Source organism: Leptopilina boulardi, unplaced genomic scaffold (assembly GCF_019393585.1).
Source record: "Leptopilina boulardi isolate dan_hultmark-lab unplaced genomic scaffold, ZJU_Lbou_2.1 LbouV2_308, whole genome shotgun sequence".
Taxonomy (NCBI): Eukaryota; Metazoa; Arthropoda; class Insecta; order Hymenoptera; family Figitidae; genus Leptopilina; species Leptopilina boulardi.
The window spans coordinates 472,967-499,010 of record NW_026137872.1 but is presented as its reverse complement, the minus strand read 5'-3'; the positions used below and the strand labels follow the sequence as shown (position 1 = coordinate 499,010).

The following is a 26,044-nucleotide window of genomic DNA, read 5'->3' as shown; positions in this document are numbered from 1 at the left end:
TGTGTCGTTTTCTGTATAAGGAGTGAATTAAAAGGTTAGTGCTTTATAAATTGCTTGTTTTCCATTGCTTTCATAAACTAACATTTTTTGGTTAATTATTGTAATATAATATAATGCGTTTTAGAAGAAAATAATGTCAAACACTAAAGAAAAATGTGAAGATATTTAGCTAGTCGGAAGTCCGTGCGAAAAAATTCAGGGCTGTATTCTTCCATCAAGACGTCAATGGCGTCAACGTCAACGTCATAGCACGATTTTTTTATTTTCATTTGCAAAATAAAAATACTATCCAAAGCAGTGCACAATTAACTAGTCAACAAGTTATAAATTTTTGGTTGTTAAAAGGAATTCCTTGCAGAGAAGAAAGAAATGTAATTGTTTGTATAAAAAAATTACACAACGAATGGATAAAATTACAAAAAGATAGGTACAAAAAACATTATCGGTCGTAGAAAAAAGTAATAATTTTACCTATCAGTTGGATAATTTGTTTGATATAGTTTCAATGTCAAATAGTAATCAGACGAGTCTTAGCGAGTTGAAGAAAAGTCTTTTAAATTCATTACGACTAAATAAAAGAGTAAGCGAAATATGTACAATGGAAAATGAGGTCAGTGTGAATGAAAATGTAATTGAAGAAAGAACTACGAGTGATAAAAAATCAAGATCTTTGAAGCGAAAAAGTGATGAAAATATACTATCACAACTGAACGAAAATATTGATTTACGAGATAAAGATAACTACGAAGAAGATTATGATGATAATGTCGATGATGATGATAATGATTATGCTGATCATCCTGAAAGTTCAATAAGTTTGACGAACAAAAAGAAAAGAAAATTGGATGTAATGACAGACCAGCTTTGTGCAATTTTAGATAGAACAAAAATAAGTAACAGAAATGCCGTCTACATTCTGGCAGCTACTTGTAAAGGTTTAAAGTGTAACATACAAGACATAAATTTAAGTGCAGAAACAATTCAAACAAGAAGGCAAAATTATCGTCCAAAAAAAACTTTAGATTTAAAAAAATTATTTCATCCAACTACGTCACTCGTTGGACATTGGGAAAGTAAAAGGTTGGAATCCTTGACATCCAAAGAATTAGTTGATCGATTGGCGGTTCTTGTTTCAGGTGAAGACAATGTTAAATTGTTAGGCATTCCAACAATCACTAATGGGACAGGTGGAATGAGTTTTGATACAACTGCGAGTAATAGTGGTCACAATTCTGGAGCTTGTACCTTACTCGGACATAAATTAGGCAAAACTCTGCTTCCCCTTTAATGAAAGATATCTTAAAATATGAAAATATTAATTCAAAAGTTTCTGATATAGCATTTACCACAATAGTATTTAAGTGAAAAGTTGATTGGGCTTGCCTTCTTTGAATCATCAGTATCAGTTGAAATGAAAAGAGATATGGTTTCATCATTTAAAAACGAAGGTCACCCAGATCCGCTTCGAAGAATTACTGTAAAAAAAATTCAATAAGTAACCAACAATTAAATAATTTTGTTACGAAAAATACAGCAGAGTTCTTTAGAATAATAAATATCCGTGATGACTTTTTGAAAGAAGATCCAATACTCTGGGACAAAATAGAAGATTATCTGAATGCACAAACGCAACTTAAAAAACTTAAAGTTGTAAATGACGCAGCTGAAGGTGGAGTGGCATTAATGGAGAACTATAATAGTATTTTGACAAGTCAGGAAAATCAGAAGCAATGTCTTTTGCAGGTTGTAGAGCAAAATCGAAAAGAATTACCTAATTCCAAAAGACAAACAATTGTTGCAACATTTTGTAAGTCCTAATTTAATTTGGATTAATTTCCTGTGTAAACTAATAATGTACTTTAGAGTTTAAACAGTTAAAACTGTTGTATTAAAATTCTTTCTTTACGTTTATATTTTTCAAATGCAAACAATATTTTGCAATAACTTTATAAAATTTTAAAATTCCGGTATTTTTGAGCATCTTGTCGGCCATATTGGATTTGTGTTTTTGAATTTTAAAAAACTGACCTTATATTCTTATTCAGAGAACTCAAAAACTACCTATTGACAAGTTTCGTGGAAATCAGATGGACTTTTTAAAAATACTCCGCCATATTGGATTGGCCATCTTGAATTTTCAAAAATTGACACTTCGTTTGTAATTAACGTCTTAAATAACTACTGAATAATGTTTTTGAAACTCATTATGTAGAAAAGTATCAATAAAAACCGTCGTGCATAACTGGAAAACGTACAGGTTATTTTTCGAGGTTAATTTTTTTCTGTAATATATAGGAGAAATAAAAGTTTTTTATCCATACAACAAAACCATAACAGCAAGAATAAGTTAGAAGAAGATTTATTTACTTTTTGGGCCCATTTTTAAGCCTGAATTACAAATTTTCATCATTTCAGGTCCTTTATAACCTTTAAATCATATAAATCTCTTCAATTTACAAATGGTGAACATTCGGGGGTACCATTGGAGTAAATTCGTGAAAAGCCCGAATTTTTTTGCATTGTTTTTGCTTATTTGAAAGTCAAATAATTGAAAAAATCCGTTTTTTCATAAAAAACGAAATAGCGCGACCTCTAAATATTAATAAAAATTTTAAAAAAATACGTATCTCTTTTTTTCCCCCAAGGAACAAAATTTTGGGGTAGCATCACAGAAATTCAAATGTCGAGGTTTTTTTGGGGACCCTAATATATATAATATTTAACTTAACTTTAGACTAATTAATTAATTTTAAAATCTAATGTAAAAAACCCAAATATCAATTTCACATTTTAATAAATTTCAAATATGTAAAAATAATTTTGCAGTCGATATTATTTCGATCTAAGGGAAAAAAATCTTCTTACGACTCTGCAATGTTTATGCGTCAAAGTAGTTCATAGAAAATGTATAAAATTCTGAGTAATTTAAAAAAACCAACTCTATATCTCAAAAATTGACAAAGATATAGCTTCCGCAAAAACCACATTTTTTGTGATTTTAGTTAAAATTCGGTATTTTTCAGTTTTTCATATATGGCTTTGTTGATTCGAATGATATGATATTAGTATATCATAGTATTAATATACATATTCTAGTAATTAATTTATGATAAAGTGCCATATTGGAATGATTGTAAAATTTTAAGGATACATTATCTCCGTACTCACAAGTAACACTACGGTACCCGGATTCACCGATTTTGTTCAGCCAAGGAGTTTCAGTTAGAATATGGAAAAGTATTAGATACGTATTTTTTTATCTGCCAAGACTCAAATTTAAGGGTAGAAACCACTCTTTGAAGGTTGAATTTTGCGGTATTTAGGAATTTAACTATTGCCCGCCTGTTTATTCAAGTTAATAGAATAATAATGTTTGTAATCAAGAAAAATTGGTCAATTAATTTAGGGCTCTTAATAACCTTAAAATTGCATTTTCAGAAAACCATCCTTAACCCTTAAAACCAGCCTCGTTACATTTGAACTTGATATTATAATAATTTCTTTTATAAAAATTTTAGGCTAATGTAAGTCATTTCACAGGTTTCCAAAATAATTTTTCAAAAAACAACCCCTTTAACCCCAAAACCACCAATATCAAATATTTTAAATTTTGTAATTTTTTCTTGCAGTAGTCTATGGTTAATTTAAGACTTTTAAGTAGCTACAAATAAAATTTTTAACAATCCACCCTTACACCCAAAAACCATCCTCTAAATAATTTGGTCATAAATTGGAATATTAAATAACCATCCTTATCTGTTAATACCACATTCGTAAAATTTGAATTAAATTCTTAACACTTATATTTCCGTACAGATGGCGGTCTATTTTGAGGTCTCAAACGTCTCCAAAATAACTTTTAAATTACCACTCTTAACTCCAAAGACACAGCTCATAAATATTAATCCCTTCGGAATCTAGTAGAAAAATCGTTTGTGGGCCCAAAACGATCCAAAAAAAATTTCCAAAAATATATCATATCATCCTATTAAAAGTTTTTGGGGCCGCTGATTCCAAATTTAAGGTCAGATTCAAAAAATTTAAAATGGCGGACCCAATATGGCGGAAAAATTTTAAGTTGATTCGATTCGTTCAAAATTTAGTACTCGGGGGTTTTTAGGTTCACTTAATTCAAATTTGATGTCAGATTTTAAAAATTCAAAATGGCGGACCCATTATGGCCACCCAATAAGGCAGAAAAACTTTAAAATTTTTTTCGATTCGTTCAAAATTCGGTACTTGAGGGTTTTTGGGTCGCTGAATCTAAATTTAAGATCATATTTGGATTCAGCGACCCCGAAAACTAAATTTTGAACGAATCAAATAAATTTTAAATTTTTTCGCCATATTGGGTCCGCCATTTTGAATTTTTAAAATCTGACATCAAATTTGGATTAAGCAACCCCGAAAACCCCCGAGTACCGCATTTTGAACAAATCGAATCAATTTAAAAATTTTCTATTATAGTGGGTCGCCATATTAGGTCCGCCATTTAAAATTTTTTTAATCTGACCTCAAATTTCGATTCAGTGACCACAAAAACCCCCGAGTACCGAATTTTGAACGAATCGAATTAATTTTAAATTTTTCCGACATATTAAGTCCGCCATTTTGAATTTTTTAAATCTGACATTAATTTTGGATTCAGCGACCCCGAAAAACTTAATGTAACCATTGACACTCAAATTAAATTATGTTTAGTATTTTATTTCTAATGCGAACATATATGTCCAAAATCACAAAGGTGACACGACTTATGGGCCGTCGACTGTCAAAGAGTTAAAATTTGTAAAAACTCTCTACACAGAAGTCTAGCACTAAAATAACTTCTGCGAAGTACTATTCACAAAATAAACAACTACATGTTGAGAATATAGTGGAGATAAAATACGACTTATGAGTATTTTTTAGATGTTTGTGAGTAAATTATTCACGGGGTGATGTTTGGGTTTAAGGGTGCATTTTTAAAAACGTCATTTAGATATAGTTAAAAAATCAGATTAACCATAGGCTACTGTAGAGAAAAATTTCAAAATTAAAAAAAAGATTTATAATATTCAGGAGGTGGTTTTGGGGTTAAAGGGTGATTTTTTAAAAAATTATTTTGGAAACCTATGAAATGACTTACATTAGGTTAAAATTTTTATGAAAGAAAATTATTATAATATCAAGTTCAAATGTAACGGGGATGGTTTTAATGGTTAAGGGTGGTTTTTTGAAAATGCAATTTTAAAGTTATTCAGAGCCCTAAATTAATTGACAAATTTTTCTTGAATACAAACATTATTATTCTATTATCTTGAATAGACAGGCAGGCAATAGTTAAATTCCTAAATACCGCAAAATTCAACCTTGAAAGGGTGGTTCCTACACTTAAATTTAAGCCTAGACAGATAAAAAAATACGTATCTAATACTTTTCCATATTCTAACTGAAAATACTTGGCCGAACAAAATCGGTAAGTCTGGGTTCTGTAGTGTAGAAAGGTAGTCAGGTAAAGAAATATAACTTTGTAAGAATCTATAAGATGTTCTGTAATTATCATAGTATAAAATGTAAAATCGCTAAATTCTTATAGCATGGCACTTTATACGAGGATTTGCGCTGCACTTGGTTTGGCGGAGAAAGCATTATCTTATCCTCCTGAATTTTATTGAACGAAAGAAATCTCTCGTATGAACTTGATGTCAAACGATCCTAGGAAGCCAAATAATTGAGTGGTGATATTCAGGATATCCTCGATCTTACCTGCATCATCTAACAGCGCGAAGGCGTCTGGTAATAATTTAATAATATGATCCTTGTCCTGAATTATGTGGAGTGACAATTTATATTCATTTGGTGTGATTTATTTTTTTAAATAAAATTTTAATTGTGTAACGAATCCAATCTTGTCGAGTAATTGAACATTGTGCATTCTTTTACCCAGAATTCGTGAGATATTCATTCGACTACAAAATAAATTTACTGAGAGATTAATTCGACAAAGAAATAAATTTACTATTCAATCAAAGTATTATCAAGCTCCTACTTATTAATTATAAATATTACAGATAAATGACAAGCATTATTATAATTTTATTTATATATGAATTAAAAGTCTTTTCTTAATTAATCAAAACATCTTTTAATAATCAGATTAATAACGTTCTTTAAAATCAAAATATAAGGGAGAGTCGGTAGTGGCGAGACACGTTTTGTTTTTTTGTTATAGCACTCACATTTTCAAGAACATCAAGTCTGTATATATATCCATGGACATGTGTGACTCTATACTGCAAATTTAACTTATACAGTTACAGAACAGATATTGGAAAAAAAGTTATTGCCGATTTACGATAATGTCTCGCGACTACCGACATAAAAAATTGTCCGTAGTGGCGAGACACTATCTTAAAATCAGAGTCTTTATCGTTCAAACGTAACAAAAACAAAGGAATCAAAGAGAAATAGTATAATAATTGATGCCTTTAAATCATAATATTGTTTCATTCAATCATAAAAATACAGGCAAATATTTTTTTGATTGTGAGCCGCTAATCCATGTCACAGTTATTAAAAACAAATAAGCTTTTCTTCCAGTTCATCTTTTTCAATTTAAACTATAGTTATGAAAAATATTGTCGACAAAACGTACAAAAATTATATCAAATTCATTAGGACATGTACAATATTATTAGATATAAAAAAGCCACTGCCGACAACAAGTGTCTCGCCAATGCGGAAACAGCATTTTTCGGTAATGACGATGTACAATCCTATGCATCGATCAATAATTCATAGTGCTCTGGAAATTTTGAAGGAAACTTAAATACTAAAGACTCAAAACATTTAACCCTTCAGAAAATTCCGGAAATTTTTATATATTATCACTTATACCGATGGGAAATAAAACTTTTAAAATATCTTGAAACTGTTATTAACAGTATAGCGATATTTCGTACATCAAAAACGTATGTATCATATTGAAAAGTTAAAGCACAATAAAACTTGACTTTCAGACCAGAAGTGCCAGCACAGTCAGTTCAGCTGTCTGAAATATCCTAATGTCTCGCCACACCGGCTGTCTCGCCACTGCGGACAACGCCTTATCAATTTCATTCATATCTGATTGCAATAAGCAGAATAATTTATAAATCGTTTCATGGCCTTGAAACGAATGATTTTTTGAAAAAATGACCAACAGGACTTTTGAAATATTGTTACATGGTTTTTTGCTTTTTAGTACTACAATTAAAGGTATAAATTCTCAATGAAGTCATATTTGAGCTATTTACTACACGTTTTTTGTTTTTAAAGAGACTCAAAAAGTGACAAAAATGTCATTTTTTGACATTTTAACACCTTTTTTATATTTTAGATGTGATGGGAAAACTTAACTTAAATATTCGTACTTTATATGAAAAATACTGTAAAAATGAACAGTATTTTACTCTTTTAGCTAGAAATATCTAAATTTTTTTGACCAGTATAATAAATTCTTGACAGTAAAATCAATACTTACATTTAATAAACGTTTGCTATCTGATCGTCGATAAGTTCTGTCATAGTTGATAGATCCCTTACAAGGTTGGGAACTTTCAGATTCTGGAACACATTGTACTTTAGTTTCATCAAAAATGGTATTTTCAGGACAACGAAGTGTTAAAAGCTTAATTTGTGAGTTGTCTTCTGTAGTACACTGGTAAATAATATTGCAGAACTTAGGATGACGCTTAAATCCTGTTGGACATATTAGAAGCACTTGTTCATCAGTAAGGTTTGAAGAAATTGGACAGTTAGAAAAATCATTTTCGGAAGGTAAAAGTCCATTTGTTGCGAGTTCTTCAAATTTTGTGACTGATTCTGTTACACCAGTAGACATTTCCACGTTGTATTTTGGTGTTGTTTTAACATCTGCTGTCGTTGTTGCCATTAATTCTGAAAAAGTTGATTTTTCCACTGGCATTGCTGTTCTCATTATAGTAGTTTCTTTTATTGTTAAACCTCTTGTAGTATCAGTCATTTTATCTATCTCTGTTGAAATTGAAGTATCAAAAATCTGTGAAGTAGTTTTATAATTGTTAGTTGTTACTGTGTTTGATAATTCTTCAATTTCTACTTTTTCAGAACTTGATATCGTAGAAAAAGATGATATTTTCTCTGTAGACAAATAAGATTCATCTGTGAAAGACTCTGATTTCGACACATCTGTTGTTAATACAGAAGAATTAATTTCTGTTTTTGAAGTTGTGTATTCTGTGATGGATGCTGTTGTTGTCACCTCTTGAGATTTCAATGTTGTAAATACAGAATTTGTTGAAGATGGTTCAATAGACGTGAAAATATGTTGTTTGCATTTTCTAGGTGGATAAATTGATTCAGGATAGTTACAGACATTAAGACTAGGATCAAATATTGTTCCAGGTGGACAGTCAAAATAGTATATATTAAATCCATTTCCGTTGTCAACGCAACGATAAAATTTATTACATTTTGTAGGATGAACATAAAATCCCGGATTGTTACAAACAATACCATTATTAAATTCGCAATTAAAAAAACACGATTCATTGAATGTTGTAATATTACTGTTAATAGAATCGATACCATTACTCTCGTTATGTTTAGATGATGATAGCGAATACCGTAATGTCGTCAATTTTTTATTCTTATATCTAGTTATATCCATATTAATAGTATTTTTAATAGGATAAAAAGTAGATGTCACCATATTCTCTTCTAAGGTTTGAAAATTGCTTTCAGTTAGTATATTATTACTAAAATGACATGTTAAAACTTGAGTAACATAATTGCAAGTTTGTTCGCTTTGATTCCACGCTGTACCATGAGCACAATAAAATGTAAATTTTCTATAACCGAATTGGTCTGGAACACATCGATAAAACTTTCGGCAATCTTTTAAGTCAGAAAAAAATCCTTCATGAGAGCAAGCATCAGAAATTTCTCCCATCAAATTATTGTCGGATGTTAGAGGCAATATTTCCGATCTGTCTATTACATTTTCATTATTATGAATAATCTCATCATTTGGACGAAAAGATTTAAATTTATTAAACTGACTAGGATAATGGGTCACAGGCAAATACTTTTTTTCAATATTTCTATTAGAAAATAAATATTTACATTCTTCTTTAGAAAATGACCATGGTTGACTACATCTATGTAACATATCATGTGGTATTTCATTGTTGTTTAGTAAAGTAGGTATGAAAGGTTGTTGTAAATCAAGCTTTATTTTGTTTTCTGATTCAGCACAGTCTGTTCTTTCACTTTCACTAGGAGGTACGCATACATTTCCCATGCTTCTGGAAAATACTGTTCCAATGCCACATTTAAATTTAAAACTAGTTAGCGGTTTGCTATTACCCCAATTTATGCATCGATAAAATATTCTGCAGTCTAATGGATCAGAAAGAAAGCCTTCCTCTGTACATGTGTCCGAAAATTTTTTGTTGAAGTGCAGATCAAAGTCATTGTAGTAACCTTGAAAATAATAAATTTTATAAAATTAATAAAAGTAACTGGGTAATTTAAAATAAAAACAACAGTACAGATACAATACTGATAATAAATTTAAAAAGACCCCTCCCTCACAGCAAGGGATATCCTATCCCGCGATATCCTTGAGATAGCCCACGTAATCGAAATTTGGATACCCCAGGGATATCCTACATGGGATTTTTAGAATATGAAAAGTAAATATCTGCTTACTTTTGATATCGTATGTGTAAATATGCGCACGCAATAAATTAGTATACAAAAGATGATTGTACTTCAAGAAAGAGTCAGTCTAAAAGTATACACATCGCCGAGCACAATGCTAGAGAATATTGTAATAGGCTATAGGTCAAGTTATTTTCTAATATATTAAATAAATATTATTATTACCATTTACTGTTAAATAAAACCATGTTACATTTATTAAAATACCTAAAGGAGTCAACGGCATTATAAATCTGTATTAGAAATCAATTGTATAAATTAAAGCTAAAAGATTATGAAGACTCGAGGACGTTTTTCACAAAGAGAAAAACAAATAATGAACTGAAAAGCGCTGGCGGGAAAGTCAACGAACAATAATAATTCTAACATGGTAGCAGAGCGTGGTTCGGTGGGTCTAGAGTGAATATTTTTTATTTTTCATGTGCCCTTTTGAACTGATAAAATATAATATTAGCATTGGACAAGATGAAAAACATTTTGTGAAATTATAAACTCAAATGGAGCATTGTGTGTTGGAAGTTAATTTTATACAAATGGGATCTTTAAAAAGGGCAGATGCACCAGGATTAAAAAGTGAGTGCACATGGAAAGTTGAGGTTAAATGAGCACATGGTTGCTGATTTATTAACAATTTAATTATTTTAAATGGAAAATGAACTATATATGGAACCTAAAAGCAATTTACCGAAGTGTATCTAATGACCAGTTAAAGTTTGTTGGCGATAAGAACACGGCATTTGGAATTATAAAAAAATTCGATCAACTCTACCTAAAGGAGTCAACGGCATTATAAATCTGTATTAGAAATCAATTGTATAAATTAAAGCTAAAAGATTATGAAGACTCGAGGACGTTTTTCACAAAGAGAAAAACAAATAATGAACTGAAAAGCGCTGGCGGGAAAGTCAACGAACAATAATAGTTAAACTACATGCTTAAAACTCTGCCGGACTCGCTAATCTATATTGGTGATCTAATCGATGCCATGAAAGAAAAGGACAGAAATTGTGAATTTTTGAAAAGAAAAATAACTATGTGACTCAAGTAAAAGAAAAGTTAGTGCGTTTAAAATAAACAAGATGTGATTTGTTATGGTTGTAACAAGCCAGACCGTATGATAAGAAGTTGTAAAACTCTGTGGCGAAAAGGTATATGAAATCTGCTGACTCCACAGCACAATCAACACCATCCTACTACACGAGGAAAAAAGGCAGAGGCTTTGGAAATGTCAAATATTCGTTTTTGACAAAAATTGTAAGTAACAATTGTATTGAAAATGATGTTAATATCTACAATTGTAATTCAAATAAAATAGATTGAATATTAGATAGCGGATGTTCAGATTATATAATTAATGATAATTTTTATTTTGGTGAATTTTTGATCTTAAAAAATCCTGTTAATGTTAAAGTCGGAGACGGTCGAATTTAAAAATAACAAAAGTTAGAAAAGTTTATACGTATTCTATGACTAATAAAACAAGAGTAGAAATAATAATATCCAATGTATTTTATGTGAAAGAAATGGACAAGAATTTATTTAGTTTTGCGAGAGTAACTGATAAAAATAAAATCAACGCGATTGATCAAACGGCAGAAATTTATGATAAAAATAAAAATTTGATTGAGATTGCTTGTAAAGAGAATGGGCCTTATGAAGTGAGTAGCTTTATTATTGAGAAAGAAAATTTAATACAGAACGAAAAACTACATAGAATACAAGGGAACATAAACTTTAATTATTTAAGTCACATGTGCAAATACAAATTGGTAGACGGTCTACCGAATGTTTTAGAACCAACTCATCTAAAAAAAATTCTAGAGATAGTACTTTCTGGTTTAAATGGACCGCATAAAACACCATGTTTTGATGATTCAAAGTATTTCTTTACTCTATTGGATGATTAATGAAGCCATGGAAAAAGAAATAAATATTTTGAGTAATAATAAAACTTGGGACCTTGTCGAGAAACCAAATAAAAATATTGAAGTATTAGATCTAAGATGTGTTTTCACAAAACAATCTGGTAATCGAAAGAAAGAAGACTTGTATTTACTAGTTGCTAGAATTCAGAAATTGAAATTATTGTTATCATATTATGGCCAGAATAAATTAAGAATTTTTAAATTAGACGTAGAAACAGATTTTCTAAATGGTCGAGTAAAATCAGAAGTATTTGTGGAACAACTCCAAGGATATGCGGACAATACTGGAAAACGGTGTAAATTAAAAAAGGCACTATATGGGTTGAAATAAAGTCCGCGAGCTTGGTATGAATATTTTGATCAATATTTAAAAAAATTAATTTTTGTAAAATTCAAGAGTGACTATTACTTATTAGAGTGTTTCACCGGAAACTTTTTTTCGATGCGGGAAAGGGGGGTTCCGGGGGTTTACACCAGACGGGGCCCAGGGGTGGAACCCCGGAGAGGGGTGCGAAGTCCCCTAACTATAAAAAACCAACTCAAAAGATATAAAAATTTCATAAGTACACAATGTAGAATAGAAGAACTAAAATTAAACACACACGTTACTTTTAGGTTATGTGTCAACATAAAGTTAGTTATGAAATGAAACGATACGTCGATTTATCGCTGCGATATCAACGCGGACTATGTTAGTTGCACCGATATCTGCTAGTTGGCGCTAGTTTAGATTTAACATTTTCCTGCAGCTGGCGTTGATTTCTCTAGCATATGTCACTTTTTTCACCTATTTCTCATACTAGTGGGAGCAATGAACATTTCCCCACCATCGCATGACACATCGAGGAATAGTCTATTTCAGACTTCTGCCGCCGACCCCCGAAATCGCATTTTCCGTGCAGGTATCCTATCCTAAAAAGTAGTACTGACGAGATATCGAACACATTGTTGTCGAAAACCTGATTGGTTCGTTAACATTTTCCACATCTCTGAATATGGTTTGTTTACTTATGTCAAACTCAATAAATGTAAAATGTCAAAATAGAATGGTCTTAATATTTGGCATTAAACATAATATTATAATAATTATTCTATTTCTGCTTCATTTAATTATATATGTAATAATATGATTCGTAATATAAATTTTTTTCATTTTATAAGAGTGATGATATAATGTGAATCTGATTTATTTATTTTATTTATGATTTTTATTTGAATTAGTGAATGTCATTATGAAACAATTTTAGTGGTATTAATTGAAGGTAAGCCTTTGAAAATAATTTTTATTCTAAATAAAAATAGATACTAAATTTGAACATTTAAATTCTTTTATTTTATTATTTTTAATTGAAAATATAATTTAAAAAATAGTAATTGTTTAAATTAACATTTTTTGTTTCTAGAATATTTTTAAATAAGTTTTTCCAATAAAAAAATATAAAATTATTATACAATATACAAAACAGAAATTATGACAATAAGCAATAATTATAAATATAAATAAAATAAAAGGTTTATTATTATGATAATGAAAAACAATAATAGTAATAAACAGAAAATAATTAATTACATAATTTTTTATTTATTGATTATGATAATTATGATGATAAATGACGATGATTTTATGATAATTTCATGATTTAGATTAAGGATTTGATAATCAAGTACGATAATCTGGATTCTAATTATTTTTTAATTAATTTATAGTCGCGATATAAAAAATCACAAATTACAAAAAAAATTACAAATAAAAGCAATTTTTTGTGTTTTAACCCGTTGCCTGTCGCTGACACATATATGCGCAAAACTAAAACTGGACAAGAGTGCACTTGACGTATATATGCGCAACTTAAAAAAAGTAATTAAAAAAATCTTAAATATTCCTCAAACTGGTTACTCGGGGGTTTTCGGGGTCGCTGATTCCAAACCTGACATCAGTTAAAATTTTCAACAAACTTTTAGCCCAAACAGTGAAAATCTTGTCGACAGCCAAGGGGTTAATTAAGTTTAAATGAAGTGTTGGATTTTTAAAATGCCACGAAGGAAAATTCAGCGTAGTCCTGAAGAAGAGGAAGAATATCAGCGAATGCGATGAGAAAGAAATTCTGAAAATCAAAGGTTAAGACGTCAAAAATTAAAAAATAAAAATATTTCTGGATGTTCTGAAAATGTAGCTGGCGCTATAAGAGTAGATTCATTATCGCAAAGTGAAGTTTTGCATGTAAACAACAAAGATAGTTCTTCGTTTTCCCGAGGAGAACGAACAAAACATTATGCAGCTCGTCAAAAAGGATTGTTTAATGTCGATACTTTCATTGATAGCGAAAGTAATACCATTTCTGAAAATTATTTAGGAGAAATCAATGAATTATGTATTCATTGCAATACAAAGCATTTTATCGGTGAAAAAGTTGGGAAAGGGAATTCATTTAATGATTGTTGTAGTTATAGAGAAGTGTTTCTTGATTCATTACCAGAATTTCCTCCAGAATTAAAATCTTTGTTTTTAAAAACTCATGCGTTGTCACCAAACTTATTCAAGAATATCCCAAGTATAAATAATTCATTTGCATTTGCTTCTTTCAATACGAATTTAGTTAATTTGCAATCTCAAAGACCTGGTCTATTTTGTTATAAAATTCAGGGACAAATTTATTACTTATTAAATACCGCGTTATATCCTGAACCAAGCGAGAATCCAAGTTTTAGACAATTATTTATTGTCGATGCTCTTGAAGCGATAAATTATCGTTCAGGTACCATTGACGTAAATATGAATCTTTTACAAATTCTAGAAAACATGATGCGTGATCATAATATATTAGCTAAATCTTACCAAATGATGGGTGAAGAAATTGAAATTCAGCGTCAGAAAGCAATGGAAAATAATGAAACAATGCCAGAAGTACAATTATTATTTACTTTGAAACCAGGAATGGATCGCAATAGGTATAACCTTCAGAGAACCAATGAGGTAGCTGCTGTTTTTTCAACATCTGCTGATGGTGATATTCCTGAATTGTATATTGTTATACGAAATATTAATACTAAAACTTTACAGTACGTAAGTAGCATGGATCCTAATGTCGAACCCATGATTTATCCATTATTTTATCCTCATGGTAATCAAGGATGGCATTGCAATCTAAAACGTGTAAATATCGACAAACGTGTTAGCAGAGGAGACTATGTTAAATATAGAACTGCAATACGCGACAGTGAGTTTAATCTATATTTATTATATGATCGATTGTTTCAACAGTGGTTAGTCGATTTTTATGTGAAAATAGAAAGAGATAGATTAGAATATTGCAAAGCAAATCAGAAAAAATTAAGAATTGATTCATATCAGGGATTAATAGATTATATGCAAAATTCTGCAAATCAAAATAACACAAATGTTGGAAAAATGGTTATATTACCATCAACGTTCATTGGTTCTCCTCGAAACATGATGCAACATTATCAAGACTTGATGGCCATTGTTAGAAAACATGGGAAGCCAGATATATTTCTTACAATGACTTGCAATCCTAATTGGAGAAAAATAAGAGAAAACTTATGCGAAAGCCAGACAGCAGTAGATCGACCTGATCTTGTGGCACGAGTTTTCAGTTTAAAAGTTAAGTATTTAATGGATCTAATTGTTCGACAAAGATTTTTTGGAGAAGTTCTATCTTTCGTGTACGTAATAGAATTTGAGAAACGAGGATTGCCACACATTCACTTATTAATTATTTTGAAACCAAACTGTAAAATAAAGACTTCAGAAAAAGTAGATCGCTATATTTCATCAGAAATTCCTGATCCAAAACTCAATCCTGATTTACATGAAATCGTTATGAAAAATATGATTCATGGACCTTGTGGTGATTGGTGTGTGGTAAACGAAAAATGTTCTAAAAATTATCCTAAGGAATTTTGCGAAACCACAACAATAAACGAAAATGAAGGCGTTAGATATTGCAGAAGAAACAAAGGTATCACTTACAATCGAACTAGTAATTATGTAGTCGACAATCGATATGTAGTACCTTATTGTCCCATTCTATTATTACTATTAAGAGCTTATATCAATGTAGAAATTGTTATAGATGGTCAAAAATCTGCAAAATATTTGTATAAATATATATACAAAGGTCATAATGCTTCTGCCATCGAGATTGGAGAAATCAATCATGATGAAATTAAAGATTTTGTAGAAACGCGATATGTAGGACCAGTTGAGGCTGTAAGGCGGATTTTGAATAAAAATTTACAAGAAAAGAGTCACTCTATTTGTCGTTTACCTGTTCATTTACCAAACGAACAAAATATAGCAATCGATGACAAAATGACTGGCAATGAAATCGAATCAGTTTTGAATCAAGTAACTATGTTGCTTGATTATTTTGCATTAAATACTCGTGATCCGAATGCTAGAAATTATTATTATACTGACATTCCTTTACACTATACTTTCAAAAAAGAAAAAATAGATGGCAAAACTGTATCTCAATGGAAACCACGTGAAAGTAAATTTAACGTTATAGGACGAATGTATTCAGTTAATCCAGCGCTAGTTGAACTGTTTTATTTGCGATTATTATTATTATCAGTAAAAGGCGCAGTAAGTTTTTAAGAACGGAATTTAGGCTGAAAAATATTTTTAAAAAAATATTCGCCCACTTTTCCCAACGAATAGTGCGCGGTATTCGTGCGAATTACTAAGGAATTCTTTAAATAAACTTCGTGTGGATTCCTAAAAGAAATTGATGGGAATTCCGAACGGAATTTCGGCTGAAAAATATGTTTAAAAAAATATCCTCCCACTTTTCCGACCGAATAGTGCGCGGTATTCGTGCGAATTACTAAGGAATTCTTTATATAAACTTCGTGTGGATTGTTATAAGAAATTGATGGGAATTCCGAACGGAATTTTGGATGAAAATTTTTTTAAAAAATATATTCGCCTACTTTTCGACCGAATATTGCGCGGTATTCGTGCAAATTACTAAGGAATTCTTTAAATAAACTTCGTATGGATTCCTATAAGAAATTGATGGGAATTCCGAACGGAATTTTGGCTGAAAAATTTTTTTAAAAAAATATCCTCCCACTTTTCCGACCGAATATTACGCGGTATTCGTGCGAATTACTAAGGAATTCTTTATATAAACTTCGTGTTGATTCCGAAAAGAAATTGATGGGAATTCCGAACGGAATTTTAGCTGAAAAATTTGTTTAAAAAAATATCCGCCCACTTTTCCGACCGAATAGTGCGCGGTATTCGTGCGAATTACTAAGGAATTCTTTATATAAACTTCGTGTGGATTGCTATAAGAAATTGATGGGAATTCCGAACGGAATTTTGGATGAAAATTTTTTTTAAAAATATATTCGCCTACTTTTCCGACCGAATATTACGCGGTATTCGTGCGAATTACTAAGGAATTCTTTAAATAAACTTTGTGTGGATTCCTATAAGAAACTGATACGAATTCCGAACGGAATTTTGGATGAAAAATTTGTTTAAAAAAATATCCGCCCACTTTTCCGACCGAATAGTATGCAGTATTCCTGCGAATTACTAAGGAATTCTTTAAATAAACTTCGTGTGGATTCCTATAAGAAATTGATGGGAATTCCGAACGGAATTTCGGCTGAAAAATATGTTTAAAAAAATATCCTCCCACTTTTCCGACCGAATAGTGCGCGGTATTCGTGCGAATTACTAAGGAATTCTTTATATAAACTTCGTGTGGATTGTTATAAGAAATTGATGGGAATTCCGAACGGAATTTCGGCTGAAAAATATGTTTAAAAAAATATCCTCCCACTTTTCCGACCGAATAGTGCGCGGTATTCGTGCGAATTACTAAGGAATTCTTTATATAAACTTCGTGTGGATTGTTATAAGAAATTGATGGGAATTCCGAACGGAATTTTGGATGAAAATTTTTTTTAAAAATATATTCGCCTACTTTTCGACCGAATATTGCGCGGTATTCGTGCAAATTACTAAGGAATTCTTTAAATAAACTTCGTATGGATTCCTATAAGAAATTGATGGGAATTCCGAACGGAATTTTGGCTGAAAAATTTTTTTAAAAAAATATCCTCCCACTTTTCCGACCGAATATTACGCGGTATTCGTGCGAATTACTAAGGAATTCTTTATATAAACTTCGTGTTGATTCCGAAAAGAAATTGATGGGAATTCCGAACGGAATTTTAGCTGAAAAATTTGTTTAAAAAAATATCCGCCCACTTTTCCGACCGAATAGTGCGCGGTATTCGTGCGAATTACTAAGGAATTCTTTATATAAACTTCGTGTGGATTGCTATAAGAAATTGATGGGAATTCCGAACGGAATTTTGGATGAAAAATTTTTTTAAAAATATATTCGCCTACTTTTCCGACCGAATATTACGCGGTATTCGTGCGAATTACTAAGGAATTCTTTAAATAAACTTTGTGTGGATTCCTATAAGAAACTGATACGAATTCCGAACGGAATTTTGGATGAAAAATTTGTTTAAAAAAATATCCGCCCACTTTTCCGACCGAATAGTATGCAGTATTCCTGCGAATTACTAAGGAATTCTTTATATAAACTTCGTGTTGACTCCGAAAAGAAATTGATGGGAATTCCGAACGGAATTTTAGCTGAAAAATTTGTTTAAAAAAATATCCGCCCACTTTTCCGACCGAATAGTGCGCGGTATTCGTGCGAATTACTAAGGAATTCTTTATATAAACTTCGTGTCGATTCCTAAAAGAAATTGATGGGAATTCCGAACGGAATTTTAGCTGAAAAATTTTTTTAAAAATATATTCGCCTACTTTTCCGACCGAATATTACGCGGTATTCGTGCGAATTACTAAGGAATTCTTTAAATAAACTTTGTGTGGATTGCTATAAGAAATTGATGGGAATTCCGAACGGAATTTTGGATGAAAATTTTTTTTATAAATATATTCGCCTACTTTTCCGACCGAATATTACGCGGTATTCGTGCGAATTACTAAGGAATTCTTTAAATAAACTTCGTGTGGATTGCTATAAGAAATTGATGGGAATTCCGAACGGAATTTTGGCAGAAAAATTTGTTTAAAAAAATATCCGCCCACTTTTCCGACCGAATAGTGCGCGGTATTCGTGCGAAATATTAACAAATTTTTTTAATGAATGCCGTGCGAATTCTCATTAGAAATTAATTGATATTAATTCCACATGGAATTCCGTCAAATAAATTTTTTAAAAAAAATTTTTCACCCAAAATTCCGTTCGGAATTCCTATCATTTTCTTATAGGAATCCACATGAAGTTTATTTGAAGAATTTGTTAGTTATTCGTACGAATACCGCGCACTATACGGTCGGAAAAGTGGGCGAATATTATTTTAAAAAAATTTTTCAGCCAAAATTCCTTGCGGATTTCCTATCAATTTCTTATAGGAATCCACACGAAGTTTATTTCAAGAATTTCTTAGTAATTCGTACGAATACCGCGCACTATTCGGTCGGAAAAGGGGGCGAATATTTTTAAAAAAAAATTTTTCAGCCAAAATTCCTTGCGGATTTCTTATCAATTTCTTATAGGAATCCAGACGAAGTTTATTTAAAGAATTTGTTAGTAATTCGTACGAATAGCGCGAACTAATCGGTCGGAAAAGTGGGCGAATATTTAAAAAAAAAAATTTCAGCTAGAATTCCTTGCGGATTTCCTATCAATTTCTTATAGGAATCTACACGAAGTTTATTTAAAGAATTTGTTAGTAATTCGTACGAATACCGCGCACTATTCGGTCGGAAAAGTGGGCGAATATTTTTTTAAAAAAATTTTTCACCCAAAACTCCGTTCGGAATTCCTATCATTTTCTTATAGGAATCCACACGAAGTTTATTTAAAGAATTCCTTAGTAATTCTAACGAATACCGCGCACTATTCGGTCGGAAAAGGGGGCGAATATTTTTTTAAAAAAATTTTTCAGCGAAAATTCCGTTCGGAATTCCCATCAATTTCTTATAGGAATCCACACGAAGATTATTTAAAGAATTTGTTAGTAATTCGTACGATTACCGCGCACTATTCGGTCGGAAAAGTGGGCGAATATTTTTTTTAAAAATTTTTTCATCCAAATTTCCGTTCGGAATTTCTATCAATTTCTTATAGGAATCCGCACGAACTGTTCTTAAAATATTCGTTAGCAATTCGCACGAATACCGTACGAAATTCGGTCGGAAATTTAAGAGAAAATTTTTTTGTATTCGTTTTTCTTATCAAAGTCGCACGAATTCCGATTAAATTATGGACGAATTCTGTTTCCAGAATTCGACAGGAAATCTGAACGAATTCTAAACGAATTCTTAAGGAAATTTGGACGAATTCCGGACGAATTCCACACGTCATTCGTGAGGATCATTTTCACCTGGGCAGTTTAGATGATGCCACGAAGTCTTCGTAGACTGTGTGTTCGTATTCTAATTCACTGTAATCCTCTTTATCCTAACGAACTGTGGGAACAGTTTAAACAATCAATGTCAGAAGATTATGTGAGGCAATTTGGATTGATACAAGGTGAAAACAAAGCTTATGCGGATTTAAATTCAATGTTACTAGCCGAGGGATGGAGCATATCCAACTTTTCGGGTACGCGTGAAGTTGAAAATTTTATTGAAGTAAGTGATAATATGTCATGTGAAGATGCTTTGCGAATCGGCATACAACAGTTTGAAAAACTTAACAAAGACCAGAAAGAAATTGTTTCGACAATCTTGGCACCCGTGGCTAATGTTTAACATCCCAAGGTACATGTTTTTATGTCGATGGACCAGGAGGATCTGGTAAAACTTTTGTTTACACTACCTTATGGTATTTTTTAAAGAGCAAAGAAAAGCAGGTTTGTACAATGGCTTTTACAGGGATAGCAGCTACTCTTCTCCCAAATCGAAAAACGGTACATAAAACCTTAGGATTGCCAGTTCCTTTATTTTCTGATTCTACGTCGAGTATTAAAGTTCAATCAAAAGAAGGTCAGTATTTGAAAAATGTTGATATATTTATATTGGACGAAGCACCTATGGCTCCACGATTTGCTTTAGAAGTTATGGATCGAACTTTGCGCGACATAATGAAAAATGATATAGCATTTGGTGGAAAAATTGTTGTTTTAGGCGGCAATTTTAGGCAACTTTTGCCCATCAAGGAGAATGAAACTAAAACTGAAATCATTAATTTGTCAATAAAATTTAGTTTCTTCTGGAAATATTTTAAAATATTTCCTTTAACTGAAAATTTGTGTGTCTTGCCAGAAGAAGTTGAATTTTCAAATTTCTTGTTAAATTTAAGGAATGGCACTTTGAATGACGCAAATGACAATGTAAAAATTCCAAAACAAATTATTGCAAATGTGAATTCAGATATAGTTAATGACATTTATGGTAAATTAATTAGAGATAAGAAATTTGATGAAATTTCTGAATGTGCAATATTATCTGCAAGAAATGCTGATGTCAATGAACTTAATGAGAGAGTCGTCCAACTGTTAGACACTACAACTGAAAGAATTTACACAAGTATCGATACAGTTGAAAATAATGACAGCAATAGTTTTAACGAAATTATTTTACCAGAATATTTAAACAGTTTATCGCCTCCAAGTCTTCTTCTTCATGAATTGCGATTACGAGTTAATAGCATAATTATGCTTATTAGAAATTTGAGAATTAATAAAGGTTTGTGCAATGGCACAAGATTGCTTGTTTTAGAACTTACAGATAATTTATTGCGATGCAAAATTTTAACAGGTGATAAATTTGGAGACATTGTGTTTATAAATCGAATTACTCTTTACTGTGAAAATGTTAATCCATTTACGTTTAAACGAAGACAATTCCCTGTTAAATTAGCCTTTGCAATGACGATAAATAAGTCGCAAGGGCAAACATTTACGAATATTGGTATAGATTTGCGCAAAGATGTTTTTAATCGTGGCCAATTATACGTCGCATGTTCACGTGTTCGAAAATGAAATGCTTTAAAAGTATATTTGGGAAATAACAGAAATACAAAATATGTAAAAAATTATGTTTATCGAGAATTATATTTATAAGCTTAGATTAACGATGTAAGAAATAAGTCCTATTGCCTTATGTAAAACGATGAGGAAGGCTCACTGACATTATAGATATTTTACTAAGATTTCGTTTATCTCAATTTTTTGAACCATTCACAGCATTACATATTCAGACAATATGTACACAAAAACATATGCTATTTATTGGATTTAAATAATTTTTTCTTGAATATATTTATGTAGTTTTTTTTTATTTACAAAACAAATAAGACTCGATAAATTATTGTGTTCGTTTTTATATTTTATTTATTATTATTTATAATTAAATATTTTTATAGAAAAAATTTAATTAAAATGATTATTGCAAAAAATGTAATAATAATAATGTAGTTATTGAAAATTAAAATTGTAAAATAATTTGAAAATCCAAGTCATATATTCAATTCATTTTCAATTTCTGTTTATTTTTTAAATTAAAATGAATTTTAAAAGCATTCGAAATCTCTCGAGGAATTTAAAAAATGGAAGTTTGTTTTCGTTTACAGACTAACTTCAATATAATTAAGCATTTTGTTTTAGTTCCTATGGTAATAATGTATAAACAAATTTCAGTTTATAAAAGTTATCATCACACACTATTTCCATCTTTAGATTTGACTATATAAACTGTCTAGCTAATCAAGAAGAAAAGTCCACTAATTATGGATCAAAGAGAAGATTTTAATTAATTTTTTTTTTTAATTTTAATTTTGGGCCGATCTCGTATTCCAGCAACGAAATGATTGAAAAAATTAAAATGTTCGATTCAACTGTGTAAGTTAACCTTTATATTAGAAAATTGACATATATCTTTATTTTTAAAAATATTTTTATCAAACTATTATTCATTAATTTTTTTATTATAAAAAGGTCTAATTTTATAATTGAAAATTGTCAGAGAATTTGTAGGCTATGTCGATAAATTGGGCGACGTAGAAATTGTAGGAGAAAGAAACAAAAGGCTTTTTAAATTTTTCGTGAATAATGACCAGGGACACCAAATTCTTGTCAATATCTGGAATGATTACATTTCAAGAACGTTACTTCATATTAAATAAAATGCGGTATTTATAAAAAATATTAATTAATAGGTATTAATTTTGTATTTCTTTCTATTTTTTTAGTTTTTATTTTTTTTTAAATTTAATTAATTTTTTTATTGTTATTTTTATATTTTATTAATAAAAATTTTTTTTATTTTAATTAAATGAATAAATTCAATATATATAAAAAAGAAAATTATTACTCTCTTTAGTAATTTTAATTAAACATTCTTTTCAATATAGATAATCCATTTAGACGGAGTGGAGGCCAAGCCAGCCCATTATATGTTCAAGGAAGGATCTACAGATTTTGAATTCCATATTCAAAGCAACACTGTAGTTAATACTTTCACACAACACAAAATTCAAAGTAACAATGCCATAACATTGCCGGAAATGGTATTAAAATTGAAAATGTTGGCGAAACCACTCACATGATAAGTAAGTTTACAATTTAAAACTTAATAAATTAAATTATTATAACTACAAAATAAATCGAAATATTGTTTTTTTACGTTTAAATTTTTTATTTAATTGATATTGATTTCAAGTTAAATTTTATAGAAATTTATCAAAGTTTTTAAAAACGATTAAATTTTTAATATAATTCGTTAATTAACAAATTGTTTTAATTTTTATTACAGGAATTGAAGGTTACGTCGAAACGCCATTCAATGACGTTTTTCATGATAAAAATGTCAAATTTTTGTACTTGTCTGGTTGAGTCACCGACGGTCTCTACAAGCTTGAGATTAGAATTAAAATAAAAGATCACAATTTAATTCTAGAAAAAGGATAACCTTTGGAACTGACTGAAAAACTGGACCTACAAACATTAAAATCTGTTTTTAATTTAAAAACGTTTTTATATTAAATAATTAATTATTACCTAATATTTAATCAGCTAATTAATTATATCTTTTTAAAATACTTTTTTCAGGCAGTGTCCCTTTTTTCAATGTAACATCTACAAAGGACGTTATTAAAAGAGCAGGAGAAAAATTGTCGTTGAAAACAGTCATCCAAGCATCAAAAAGGATTGAAAAAAGAGTTCATCCTGATGAACCCGGAAATTCGAAGAATAAAAAATTTAAAAATTAATTCGCTTACAAATTAAGTTATTAACTTAATTAACATTGCTTATTACACGTTTATTGAATTTCATTATTTTGAAAATGAATATTACTTAATATCAATATTATTCTATTATATAAAATTATAATTTAAATAAAAATTAAAAAATTTTACTTATGCACATACTGCTACGTCTTGAGTTGTTTTGGAAATTTTTTTTAAAAAAAGACAATATTTTTTAATCGCTTTTTCTTTTTGGTGATTATGATAAATATTTTCTTTATATCTCATTGAAATCTACTTTAGTTTGGTTAGTTTCTATCAGTCGTTTTGTTATACGTATTTTTTCAAAATATTTTTTAATATTATAACGCAGATATAATTATTTTTTTATATTTTTAAAGTAGTTTCAAAACTAAAAAACACAAAGTTTTTACAGTTCTTATTAATATATTTAAAATAATAAAAAAAATATATTCAAAATAGTAAAAAAAAATTTTTAAAAATGGAATCAAATAATAATAAAATATTAATTTAATAAAAATAAATATTTAATTGAAGCGCTTCGGTGGTAAAATTTTAAAACAAAAATTTGACAAATTCATTATGGCCTGGCTTTATTTGTTGTAATGGCAATTTTACATTATTAAAAACAAAAGTAGCTTCAAAGAAAAAATTCCCAAAGAATATCGTAAAAATGTCGGAAGAAAAGATTGTTCTAGAAAATGAGCAATTTAATTCAAATTCGCGTAAGAATGACAATTGTCAAATGTCATCACAAGATGGGCCAGATCAAATGGATTTTAATGAAAGGGGTGATCCTGATGGTCCTCAGAATTTTTCGACATTGCAAGGAGAAAGTGATGAGGAAAGAGTGATGTTTTCCTCGAATAAGGTTTTTCAAAGCATTCGAATTGGAGATTCCAGTGTGTAAGCATTTTTTATGATAAATATACCATAAAAAAATAGATAACAATATTTTTATCTTAAATATTATAAAATATCGATTTTATAGGGTTAAAAAATTTTCTACTGAGGCAGCTCCATTTGTCGAGTTGCCATGGTAACAACCTGGAGTATTGTTTTTAAATAATTTAATTTTTTGTGATTCATTCTCAATTATAGATTCTTTTGTCCTAAAAAATAAAGTTTCCGATTTAAGAATCTATTTAATTTTTATTTCTAGAGAAATCTCAGGTTATGTAAATAACATTGAGAGCACTAAACAAGTAAAAGGAGGCTTTTCAATATTCTCCTTTGACCTCAACAATTTGACGAAACAAAAATTATTGATAAAACCCAGCACTGTAGTTACCGTTTTAATGAAAAATTACTTCACAGCAGATTTGAAAGAATATTAAAATGTTTTGCCATTGACAGGAATTGCTGACGTCGGTCAAACAATAGGTCGTCAAATTAGTAAGTATTAAAAAAATTTATTTCCTTTAATTAAAATTAATAATCTTAATTATTTTACAAAACATTTTTAATTCATCTACCTATTTATCTTTATTTCAATTTTAATTAATTAATTTCGTTATTATTATTAATTTATTATTTATATTTCAGGAATTCAAGGATATCTGAAATCAGTATTCGTCAGATTAAAATTCGAAAATAAAGCCAAAATCATTGATTATGGTTGTGGATCAATTACTGACGGTAATTACAAACAGGAAGTCAGGATCTACGATTTTGAAGAAGCCCACGATTTCGAGAAAGGAGAAAAAGTGGAATGTATAGGAACTGTCGGTACATTTGGTATGTATAAAATTAAAAATAATAAAAAATATTTTTAATTTATAATAAATTAATAAATAATGTAACATAATAAGTTATTTATAAATAAAGTATAAAAATAAAAATAATATAATATAATAATATAATAATAATAATAATAATGTTAAAATTTGGAACGCCCGCCCTTTATTTAGTTGCTATAAGCGCCGCTGCGCTTCTAAGTTAGGTTTATGTAATACTGCGGCCATCTATGTTCTAGTCTACGACTATGTATATTTGAATCTGCGATTCTCAGTGTGTGTTCCTCTCGTTCGTAAGAAAGACGCGTATTAATTATTATTAATAAAAGATAGTTTTCTATAAAGAGTGTTCTCCTTTATTTCGTGTATCTCCTAATCATCCAACAGGTTATGGAGCCCAGTTGGCTTTAAAAAG

At 29.8% G+C, this 26,044-nt stretch overlaps 3 protein-coding genes across 3 annotated transcripts in view; 2 read left to right on the top strand and 1 right to left on the bottom strand.

Annotated features, from left to right (window-relative positions):
• Positions 1–9,952, bottom strand: part of LOC127283126 (uncharacterized) — a 64,343-nt gene extending 54,391 nt beyond the window's left edge. Inside the window, exons 1-3 of the mRNA XM_051307810.1 lie at positions 9,934–9,952; positions 9,127–9,486; positions 7,505–8,994 (exon numbers count right to left, since the gene is read on the bottom strand). Of these exons, the coding sequence (XP_051163767.1) occupies positions 7,505–8,994; positions 9,127–9,486; positions 9,934–9,952 (1,869 nt within the window). The remainder of the gene's footprint in view (positions 1–7,504; positions 8,995–9,126; positions 9,487–9,933) is intronic.
• Positions 9,953–14,424: 4,472 nt separating this feature from the next.
• On the top strand, positions 14,425–20,079 carry LOC127283125 (uncharacterized). Its single transcript, XM_051307809.1, has 2 exons — positions 14,425–16,165; positions 19,967–20,079. The coding sequence occupies exons 1-2, from the start codon at positions 14,425–14,427 to the stop codon at positions 20,077–20,079; spliced, it is 1,854 nt and encodes a 617-aa protein (XP_051163766.1).
• A 467-nt stretch (positions 20,080–20,546) lies between these two features.
• On the top strand, positions 20,547–21,668 carry LOC127283124 (ATP-dependent DNA helicase pif1-like). The gene is made up of 2 exons (XM_051307808.1): positions 20,547–20,875; positions 20,987–21,668. The coding sequence occupies exons 1-2, from the start codon at positions 20,547–20,549 to the stop codon at positions 21,666–21,668; spliced, it is 1,011 nt and encodes a 336-aa protein (XP_051163765.1).
• The last annotated feature ends 4,376 nt before the right edge of the window (positions 21,669–26,044 follow it).

What these genes read in the sequence shown, in the direction of transcription:
- LOC127283124 (XM_051307808.1), top strand. Translation starts at nt 20,547, where the DNA reads ATGGCTTTTACAGGGATAGCAGCTACTCTTCTCCCAAATCGAAAAACG. An exon ending in AAAACTGAAATCATTAATTT is followed by an intron (nt 20,876 to 20,986) that starts GTCAATAAAATT and finishes GTTAAATTTAAG; the next exon opens with GAATGGCACTTTGAATGACG.
- LOC127283125 (XM_051307809.1), top strand. Translation starts at nt 14,425, where the DNA reads ATGAATCTTTTACAAATTCTAGAAAACATGATGCGTGATCATAATATA. An exon ending in TCAATGGAAACCACGTGAAA is followed by an intron (nt 16,166 to 19,966) that starts GTAAATTTAACG and finishes TTCTGTTTCCAG; the next exon opens with AATTCGACAGGAAATCTGAA.